The 11,770-nt window shown below is 37.7% G+C and overlaps 1 protein-coding gene across 1 annotated transcript; it reads right to left on the bottom strand.

Moving 5' to 3' along the window:
* Positions 1-217: 217 nt before the first annotated feature.
* On the bottom strand, positions 218-9,633 carry LOC109210854 (mediator of RNA polymerase II transcription subunit 23-like). Its single transcript, XM_019374327.1, has 5 exons — positions 9,562-9,633; positions 9,073-9,307; positions 8,244-8,461; positions 7,493-7,700; positions 218-633 (listed from the first exon to the last, which is right to left on the bottom strand). The coding sequence occupies exons 1-5, from the start codon at positions 9,631-9,633 to the stop codon at positions 218-220; spliced, it is 1,149 nt and encodes a 382-aa protein (XP_019229872.1).
* Between the last annotated feature and the right edge of the window lie 2,137 nt (positions 9,634-11,770).

Raw genomic sequence — 11,770 nt, 5'->3', positions numbered from 1 at the left:
CAATGAACCTTACAAAAGAAAAGGGAAACGGGAAAGTACTGGCTTGCTCTCAGTCAGAGTGGAGTTAGTATGATAATAAAGCTGCAGTAAATGTGAACGGATAATATCCCTCCCAAACAACATGATCAAAGCAAATAAAACCACAAGAAAGAGTGGACAAGGGAGACCTACCAATCTGTTGACAAAATCGTATAGTATTGCTCTTGAGTACTAAACTTTATATATATATATATATATAGAAGGCATGTAGATGAATTGATCGGTGATCTTGAGATCCATAAGCTTGAGAAAGAAAATTCTTTTCTCTTTTTATTTTTGGAAAAGACCAACAGGAGGAAACCATAGTCAGTACCTGTCCAGAAAACATTGATTCTTCCATCTGAAAAGCCAGTTTCAAGCACAAATTTGTGGAAAATCCTGATAACAATGATATTGGCAGCGGGCTAACTTCACGCATCACCATTAACCTCTCGTTAGACTGCAAATTTGGTCCAGGTAAAAGCTCAGTAACCCCAGCGGAGGTTAACCAGTGCATCACAGTTTCACAAGCAGGCTGGGCCATTGTGTAGGACACAACCCAAAACATCCCAATTGATCTATCATCCAAATTCATATAATCCATTATGCGTTCTCCTGATTTTATGGAAATGAAAAAAAGATGATAATCAAAAGCCATCTCAAAGGAGAAGGGTTTGGATAGGCGAAGTAATACTCCATAGCTAGAAAAGGAAGAGATGCCCAGTTCCATCCAAACTTAGTATAAACATAAAGACCTCTGTATGTCCACTAGAATTGGCTGCATGAAAGCACAACAGAGAAGAGAAGACCCCTCTGACTCACATAAACGGAAAAAGGTTTGAGTAATACTAAATGTTAAGAACACAAGCTCACCATCCACAGGACAGAGACTAGGATGCATTGAGAGGGCTGCATACCAATTCAATCCAAGTAGGTTCTGCTCAGTTCCTCATGAGTTACCAAACTAAAGCCTACATAGAGCTCCACTGGACACGGAAAGTATCTTTCAGTTTGGGTTCAGCAGCTTGATTGCTGCTTGCCCTTGAAAAAGAGGTACTCCAACATTGCACGCCAAACAAATTACACTCGTGGTCCCCTTTATGTGACGTCACTTGACTAGACACTGAGCTTAAGATATTAGTTGGGCTTTATATATTGAGTACAAGGGAAGAAAATATCAAATGATGGTTGAAAAGTTAGTTTGATTAATATAACGGTAAAGGGCCAAGTATACCCCTGTACTATTGAAAATAGTTTGAATATATCCTTTGTTTCACTAAGTGGTTATTTCGGACCCTGCCGTTATACTATGGTACAAATATACCCTTATTTTGGACTGAGTGCCACGTGGCGGCATGGGATTAAACAGACACATCCCAATTTTTTAACCCCGTTCACTTAAACATTACCCATTACCCTACCCAAAGTCCCCCAAAATTAAGAAAAGCCCCGGGATGGAAAAAGAACCCTTATATCAATTGATAAGGAAGAAGAGCATGATCAGGACTGCGTCAACCAGTTTCTTCCCATAAATCGAATGCGACGGGTGACTGGAGCATCGCCGTCCTTTTCCCTAAACGGGAATCTTGTGGCATTGTTGGAATAATACTTACGGACTACTTCGCTGCAGCATCAGGAGCTTTGCTAGTAATTTCGGAAAGTTGATTTAGCTCCATGTCATTCACCATTGTTCTGTTAAAATTTGAAAGCAGGGAGAAGCTAAATCAAATAGTTTTGCCGACTTTCTATGATGTTGATCCTTCTCAAGTGCGAAAGCAAATTGGGCGCTTCGGTGAAGCTTTGGCTATCCACAAGGAGCGATTTGGGGTTCAAAGCATTGAGAAGGGGACAGCTACAAGGTGGGTATACTGGTGAAGTGAAAAGGAAGAAAAGAGAGAAGATTTCAAAATCCAAATAGAAAAGGAGTTTGAGATTCCAACAGTAATTTGATATGTTTTTCAATCTTTTTTCCGCGTAATTTGACAAAGTGGGCGAGGTGAAACAAGGGTTCTTTTTCATTCACGGGCTTTTTATAAGTGATTTGGGTTTGTGGGCAGGCGGGTTGTGTGTGTGTGTGGGTGGGGGGGGGGGGCGGGTAATGAACAATGTTAAGTGAACTAGGTTAAATTGGGATTGGGCTTTTTAATGCACGTGCAGCCACAATGGAAAAATAGGGTTATATTTGTACCACACAGCATAACGGTAGGGTCGCGAAAATAACCAACATAATGAAACGGAGATATATTTAACTATTTTCAATAGTAAAGGTATATGTAGCTAGGTGCCCTAAATTTTCCCTTGTCCCCGGGGTTTTGGATAGGACATATCAAATGGGTCTCCCGTAAGCAGTCTTTACCTTTACTTTCTGCAAGGGGTATTACTATATTTTTGAACTCATAACCTGCCTAGCGACGCAAACAACAATTCTTACCATTGCGCTTAGACTGCCCCTTCTTAGTTTGACTAGCTATAATTAACAAAATGGGACATCTAATCAAATTCAAGTTTAATTAGTATTGTGAGAACTGCACGGGAGAAAATCTATTATTGATATTCTATAAAGTATTTTACAATAGCCTATTTATAACTATACACAATACAATATTCTACTCCTGTTTCCATGTTGGACTAGGGTTATTTACATACTCTCTAACACTCCCCCTCAGCATGGTGCATACAAATCATATGTTACTGAGCTTGTTACATTATAACTATACGAGGACCGGTTAAAATATCTGCAAGCAACATCATTCGACTTACAAATTTGTTAATCAATATCTCCTGAGAGTGTCTTTTCTCTAATGAATGACAGTCCAATCTCAATGTATTTATTCTTCATGGAACACCGGAGTTGATTGCAATACGAAAGGCAGCTGATTATCACAACACAAGCTCCATCTTGTTTGATCTCACCAATATCAATTCTCTTGAGAAGGAAAATGGTTTTGATCCAAATAAGGTCATATCTTTCCACAGCCATTGCTCGATATTATGCTTCCTGCAACTAGACCCGACAACCACATTTTGTTTCTTGCTCTTCCAAGCACAAATAACCTCCTTTACTAAAGCACAATATCTAGACGTTTAGAACGCCTATCAGAAGGCTAGATCCTGCCCAATGTCGCATCTGAGTATCCAACAAATTCGCTCATGGCCTCGATCTTCAAACAATATTCCCCATATGTCTGGAGTAATTTTATACATTGAAAGAATGTGACAATACATCCCAATACTATCACAGGGAGAATCCCATAAACTGACTCACCACACACCCACATTAAAGGAAAATGGTTCAGTCTAGTCACTAATGAGGTATCTAATTTAACCAAATTGGAAGTATGCCTCAAACATTCTTGAGGGGACAGGAATGTCAAGCTGTAGACCTATTAACACACCTATGGATCCGAATTCTAAACTTCTACCAGGACAGGGGGACCTGCTTAGCGATCTTGCAAGATATAGGCGGCTGATTGGTAAATGAAATTACCTCACAGTAACTAGACCGGACATTTCCTTTCCTGTGAGTGTGGAAATCAGTTCCTTGATTCTGTGATAGCCATTGGAATGCAGTTGTCCGCATTCTTCGATATATAAAATCAGCTCCAGGCAAAGGATTATTGTTTGAAGATCGAGGCCATGAGCAAATTGTTGGGGCACTCAAATGTTGACCGGGCAGGATCACCTTCTTATAGACGTTCTACGTCTGGATATTGTGTTTTAGTAGGAGGTAATTTGGTGTCTTGGAAGAGCAAGAAACAGAATGTGGTTGCTCGGTCTAGTGCAGAAGCAGAATATCGAGCAATGGTTGTGGCAACATGTGAGCTAGTTTGGATCAAACATTTGCTTAATAAGCTGAAATTTGGTGAGATCAGCAAGATGGAACTTGTGTGTGATTATCAAGTTGCCCTTCATATTGCATCAACTCTGGTGTTCCGTGAGAGAACTAAACACATTGAGATTGATTGTCACTTCGTCAGAGAAAAGATACTCTCGGGAGATATTGCTACAAAGTTTGTGAAGTCGAATGATCATCTTGCAGATATTTTCACCAAGTCCCTTACTGGTCCTCGTATTAGTTACATATGTAACAAGCTCGGTACATACTATTTGTATGCACCGGCTTGAGGTGGAGTGTTAGATAGTCATGTAAATAATATGAATTAGTCCTAGTCCCACATAGAATAGGAGTATGATATGTATTGTATAAATAGGGCTCATTGTATTATAATTAAACAAAATATCAATAATAGATTTTTCTCCTGTACATTCTCACAATTCGTATGAGATATTGGTCGTATTGGATTAGTGGCATTGAGAGTTACTTTGAAATCGAAACGTTTGATTGTACATCCTATGTTTTATGTGTTTGTGATTAGACGATATGTCCATGACGAGAGTGTTCAACTCGAGAGGTGAAACTAGATGAAAATCAAACTTACGAGGAAGGTATAATATCCACTGTTAATAGACAAATGCGACAACTGAGGTAGAAGAAGGTTGCTTCAGTTAAAGTGTTATGGTGCAAACATCCGACAGAGGTTGCTACGTGGGAGTTCTATGCAGACATGCGAAGCAAGTACCTGTAGCTATTCGAGATGTTAGGTATACTTTTAACTCGTCCGAGGACAAACGTCATCTTAACTGGGGGAAAATGTAATAACCCCAATTTAGTTTGGGGGAAGTTATTTTGTAATTTAATCAAAAGAAGACAAAATTTAATAAATAAATAAGAGAAAAGGGATAGCTTGGAAAAAGGGGAAAGGGAGTCGCTGGTTTCGACCCAAATCAGAAACGCAAAAGGGGAAAAAATGCAGACAAATAAAAGAAAAGAAAGGGAGAAAACGAGAAAGAAAAAGGGGATAAAAATAGGAAATTTCAACCCAAAGCATCAAGGTAATTATCCTAAACTTTTATTTGAGTTTATTACGTGATTATGAAAAAAATTTAATGGTAGAAACATAGGGGAAATTTTGAAAATTTGAGAAAAGTCTAGTCCTAGAGTTCTTCAACCTAAATCATCAATTTGAAAGGGCAAACGTTATTAAAATTAGTGTTCTAGAATCCTCTGGCAGAGGAGAATCTGTTGGTGGACATGGTTCGGGAATTTAGTCCCGTAGACCATATTTAACTTTTTGGGTCAATGTTAGACAGCGAGTTTGTCTTGTTCTACAAATTAAGAGAATGTTCACCCTAACGATTTTGACCATTCTAAATCCATTTTTGTGTAGTTTGAGGTGATCTAAAGACCCAATAGTATAGTTATGGGCTATTGGAAAGGTTGCTCTAATCACGAATTGAGGTAGGTGAGACTTTAAGCTTTGATGTTTGCTTTTCAAAACCCATTTTAAAAATGTGTTTGTCTGTCTGGCTCATGTGTTGGGACGAGCATATGCTTGGCATAATCAGTGGTATTTGAACCAGCCGCATGTATATTATTTTGTTGAGAAATATAAAAATTATTTAATACTCCCTTCATCCCAATTTATTTGGCGAAATTCGTATTTCGAGAGTGAAACGAGTTTTTCTTTGGCTGGAATTATTTTATACCTTTTAGATATTTTAAATTATTAATTATTGTGACTTATAGTACTTTTTATGTAGTTTCCAAATATGTAAATTTTGTTTCAAAAAGTTTAAAGATTATATGTCTGAATTAACTGTCAAAATTAAGAAGTTTGACTCTCGAAAGCTGAGCTCCGCCACATAAATTGGGACAGAATGAGTATATGACTTGTGGTGTGGCGTGGCTTCATGCCATGGCGTTGGGGCATTGGAAATTATTTTTTCGCTACCGAAATATGTTTGGGGCACTATGTATCCTGCCATAATAGATTTGGAGCATTGTGCATGTTGTCGTGGACTCTTCGGGGTGTTTAATTAATTTTTTGCACTACTGTTTATGACAAGTCCTAAGTGTAGATTATGTTGAGATGTATGTTCTTGTTGAATATTTATTTTGATCTTATAGAGCATTATATTATAAAAACAATTTCTGTGAAATACTATTTATGTGGTCGTTGTGTGTTGTAAAGCAGCAATCGCGAGGCAGAACCACGATTGCGAAGACGGAGCAGCTGGCAGGATCCACGATTACAGGCAATCATCTTCTATCCCCAAGGCTACTGGGTCAGCCAAATTTATGTAATTCTGCCCCATCTATTTTTTAGGCCTAGTTTAAGGTAATTAAATAAGGTAAATGTTAGCTATTAAATTAGACTTAGGGTGTGTTTGGTATGAATTCCTGGAAAATGAGTGATTTATCACTAGTTTTCCATGTTAGATTGGCGAGTCGAAAAAAAATTGGAAAATGTTTTTTAGTGTTTGATTCGTGAGTAGAAAATATTTTTTTGGAAAATATATAATTTAGGCAAACACTATGGGCTGGGGGTGGGCGGGGGTTGAGGGTGGGGGTTAGTGGAGTAGGAAAAGAAGGTGGGAAAGCTTGTAAAATAGTTTTGGAAAATATTTCCCTCTTCTTGATAGAGAAAATATTTTCCTCCAATTGGAGAAAAATGAATTCATTGAGAAAATATTTTCCAAAACATTTAAGCCAACCAAACAAGGAAAAGTTGGAAAATATTTTCTGAAAAATATTTTCTTCCGTACCAAACACACCCTTAGTATAAGCAGTCATCTTAGAGTTTATTTTTCATTAGCTAGTTACGAAATTATGAAAATGAATACTCTTTGTGAGTTGGGGGCTTGTCCCATTTCTCTCCAATTAACCCCTCTTAATTACGACATGTTACATAATTCATGTATGAGTTTATTCCCCTCTCCATTGGATTATATCTTGTAATTGATTGTTATTTGGTTTGTTTCAAATATCATGTATGAGTTCCTTTACCTTCCCTCTTAGATATATCTTGTAATTGTTGCTTGGGGTTTACTAATTGCATTCATTATCTGATTTGATCCTTTTTTTCTTCTGTCCTTTTATTAGTGATTATTGTAGTGTTTGCACGGGTTCAACTAATCTATAGTTGAGTTCTTGTATTTGTTCAAGCCTAGTTCCTAATCCATCTATCCCTTTTATTGCTTTTCTACCTGTTTCAAGGAGTTCTTGTGGGTTCAATAGTTCAAATTCAATTTCCTTGAATCTTCCTAGGTTTGTGGTGATCAGATATAACCCTTCAGCAAAATGATTTCAGCCACACTAACTCCAAAAGTTTTAACACCTTAATAACTTGAATACAACAGAAGTGGCATTATTGTTTTGACTAGTTATCTGTGCTCACAGTCCATTTTCATTGTTTTGGTGGAATTGGTAAGATTAGAAGACAAAACATGAAATTAATAATGACCCAAAAGAGAAGAAATAATGACCTTAACATCAGAAAACAAAAGCAGCCAATATAGAGTAGGGGAGAGGCAATAGATATGTTGTTGGTTTACACATTATTTGTTGAATCTAAAATCTGTTGTGAAATGAACGAACATGTTTTAAACTGGTACAGTTAAATGAAAGGAGTACCTTTGTTAACCTGTCTCCACCATTCATCAATTTGCTTTCCCTTTTGTAGCTGCTCGTTATTCAAGTATTCTCTTGTTGCTGTATTTAGTGTCCAAATGCGCAAGTTCTGACAACTGCTAATGAAATCAAGTAGGATACTTTGAGGATTATTTGGATCAGAGCTTTTCTCCTCTTTATGGAACGAAAGAATTTTTCTGGTTGTCTCCACCTAACAGCAAATTGTGAGAGTCACCAAAAAGATACTACAATTGGCTCAAAAATCAAAAACTTACTTTAATTACTCAAAGTTATATCTTAATGAATCGCGGGAAGAAGAAAATCAAAAATGAAAAGGTACAAGAAGATTAGATACTAATGCTTTTAAACATGAAGAGAACTGCCAATGACGGATTTCTGGTTCTGCATCCGGAGGAGGAATTTTCTTTTTAAATTATGGTACACTTCAACCCCCAACCACCCCTCCCCCAACCCACCCCCATCCACCCACCCACAAAACTTCCAAGGAGCCAACAACGGCTTTTCCAACTTGCCCCCTTGGTGACTGGAACCACCCCATGGTGGAAGGCCATTCCCACTACGCGATCATTCTTTAGGAAATCTCGAAAACCAGAGACAGATAAATATGGAAAAAAAAACAATCAACTAGCACCAAAAACATCAAGGTCGCTACAAAACGATTGTATTAAAGTACAATCAGTTTATGTCCTCTTTATCTTAAAAAAGTGATCAGCATAAAGTTAAGATGGAAAACCTTTCTTGAGTCTGTATTTAAAGCATTCATCACTAGTTCAACCCGAATAATTTGTGCAAGTAACCACGTAACATGGTTCGTCCTAAGTATTTGTTGATCACCCTCTTGAAGTCGCAATACTAACTTGTCCACAAACTCCACAAAATCAACGCATCCACTTTTCACGAGAAAAAAGAATATATCTGAGAAGATAAGCCACTCCTGCCAGCAATTGATTTCTGCAGAAAGTAAGAAGAACAAATAAAAGCTATCAAACTAAGCCCATTACAAAGGTGGAAAGCACTTACGAGGAAGCAGAGTAAATCATTAAAGTTAACAATATACTAACTAAACACACAATATCTAAGAGCGGACATATTATGCGACCAAGTATGCAAGAGGACCTTTCCTTAGAGGCACACATCCAGGAGAACAGTTCTCACTTCTCACCCACAGCAAACACCAAGCAGCACATTTTATTGTCAAAGTTAGACAAGATAAACGGATATAGCGCAACAATTTTGAAAAACACTTTCAGGTCTTCTTGTACTTTTCTTTCAAAGCATCGGCACTTTGCTTTATGCCATGCCCTTGGATAGACCTTTCTGAATCAACTGTGGAAAGCAGTACTTTTTGTTCTGTATCAGATTAACAAAATTTACTTGCACAAGACAATAAATATTACAACTCTTTTAATCAGGATATAAAAGGTAAGCATCATGTTGGAAATACTCTAACCAACTAGTAATATTTGATAATAACATCATAAGAAAGAGAAGGGAAAAACAGAGTACAAATTTGGCAATTGCTAACACAATCTCAGGCAGAGCTTGAAGTTTGAGAATGTTGCCTGAATTAGTCAACTTCAATAATTCAACAATTCTTTCAATCGCTGCTTCGCAAACCATTTCCGACGTAAAAACGGCACCCGGAGTTGGAGCCTGGGCATGAAGCCTGTGACAGGGAGCCACGAGAAGCACACGCCTCCACCAGTCTGGTGATGGAGTGTTACGAAGAGCATGCTTTAGAATACGCAAAGCTCGCTCCCAATCCAGACTCCCTTTTTGAATGGATGCTGCAAGATCCTATTTCCAAATAAATGCAAGTAAGTTTACACACCACCAAGATTCTTTTAACTATAAAAGAGAGGCATTACAGATCAGCTTTTGCACAAGTGACAGAATATCCTCAAGATATAACCACTGGTCGATGTAAGATACATAAAGGTCTGGCAGTATACAGATAAACATTAGCACAAACAAATAGATAAAACTGATACAGGCATTATATGCTATAATTGTTTCAAGCAGATTGAAACTGGCCTTGGAGCTCGAGTTACATATTTCATCTCTTGGTCAGACATCGTTTCCGATGCAGCACTTCTGACTGAGATAAGTCGCTCAGCATACATGAATATGCCTCCAATATGATTTAACAATCTGATTCGACTAAGCGTATAAGATAAAGAGTTGTAACTTGATTTCTGTGTATCACTATCACCTAGAACCCCGTCCTAAAGATTATGAGGAAAATGTAAATATGATTTGCAAGGACTTGAATGGGTGACAATAGCTATAGCATACAATTCACTTGGTTGCTGCCTGTACTATCTTTTCATTAACCTAAGCCACACATAATCCGACTCCAAAGGGCACCCAAGGGCGTGGCCTACTGGTCAATAAAGTGAAACGGAAAAAAAAAATGGGAGACCACGATTCGAATCAAAAACACTTGGTGATTTCTTCCAGTTTGCCTAACTCTTGGTGGGAAAAGTTACCCTATACATCTATTTACGGGGAGATAGCACGTACCAGATGAAAAAATGGAAGTGCGTCCAAGCTGGCTTGGACACCACCGGTATCAAGAGAAAGTAGTAGCCGTAGTAGTAATAATAATAATAATAATAATAATAATAAAAAATAAATAACAATGAAAATAAAAATATTAATAATAGTCCGACTACCAAAGCTAACAGTACAAGCAGTTCCCAGACAATGAGTGTGTTTTCGGAATTTTTTATTCATAGGGACTCAAATCCTCCCCACCCAAAAAAAAAAAAAAGACTTGTCCCTTCTTTAGATTTGCAAGCAAAAACTTTTAGTTTGCAATATGGTCTCCTATATCATCCATGCCTTGCAAAAGAGAATTCTCTCATGCGACGCCAGCAACTCTTATGAACTAAAGGATTAATAGTAAATAACTTGAGATGGACACACAAAAGAAACTAACAAAACAAGGCCCTTATTGTGACAATCTAATCATCTAAACACTTCTTGATACGTACAACAACAGTATCGCCAGAAGTACCAAAGCAAGGATTGCTTAAAGAATTCTTAATTAGGCAGGAAAGTATACCACTAGGAATATGAAACAAGGTTAAATAGTAGAGAGAAATGACAGATAAATTGTTAAATAGTTAGTAATGTATAGTGTCCCATATCGGGAAGTAGATACCTATTATTATGTAATCACTGTATATAAATAGGGCATTGTACAACACTTTAGACATAATTAGTAAAACTTTCCGTGCTATACTTCTCACATGGTATATACAGCGTTAGAAACATCTGGGAAAGAGCCTCCGCCAGACAGTCGTTGCGCGTCAATTTCCGGCGACTTCTAGGGATGTTATTGCTTCACCTACGTTTTCCTCAGTGTTGTGCTAAAACCAACACTACTACAGGGTCCTACACCCTCCGGCGACCAAACACCAGCAAACCCCGCCGGAAAATAATTGTTGATTAGCATGATTCAAGGAGACTTGATTTAGGAGTGTTGATTAGCATGATTTCAGGAGATTTGATTATATTTAGGAGATCTGATTTTATTTGATTTAATTTGATTGTTGGATTGGTTGTATAGATTTATTTTATTTCCTTAATTAGCATTAGGAGCTTTGTATAAATTCCCTTGCTCATGGGATGTAAACATACACATAAATACAAGAAGCCTTTTCTTCTTCTCAAAATCTATATGGTATCAGAGCCATTGCTGCCTTTTTGAGGTGAGTTATCTCTCTCGCAGCACTAGGGTTCCTTTTTTATCAAAGAGGTCGAGTTTTCTTTCTTGTTAGCTGTCTGCAACACAAACTCCTTCTGATTGGGCTGAAATATGGAGACATTCAAGGAGACGGTTTTTGGAGAAATCTTGTCTTCGGATGAAATTCAGCTTCTCTGTCGCCTCCTAGCCAAACTTGTCTCCGCTAATGTTGCCACATCCAATCATGTGCAATCAGGTACTGCCTTTGCTGATAACTTGAATTCTTGGATTGTCGATTCTGGTGCAAATAGACACATGACAAGCTCTTCTAAAGACATTCAAAACTATTCTCCGTGTCCCAAAGGAGATAATGTTAAAATAGCCAATGGTTCATTAACACCTATTCTGGAAGAGGTTCTGTCATTTGTACTCCTAACATTAAACTATCATTCCGTATCAATCTTTTATCTGTTAGTGCCATCACTAAAGCTCTAAATTGTAAAATCGAGTTCTTTCCCGATTATTGTATTTTTCAGGATCTTCAAACAGGGAAAAGGATTGGCAGTGGT

The sequence above is a fragment of the Nicotiana attenuata genome, unplaced genomic scaffold (genome assembly GCF_001879085.1).
Source record: "Nicotiana attenuata strain UT unplaced genomic scaffold, NIATTr2, whole genome shotgun sequence".
Taxonomy (NCBI): domain Eukaryota; kingdom Viridiplantae; phylum Streptophyta; class Magnoliopsida; order Solanales; family Solanaceae; genus Nicotiana; species Nicotiana attenuata.
The sequence above is the reverse complement of the archived record's forward strand: the minus strand, read 5'-3'. Positions and strand labels throughout refer to the sequence as shown.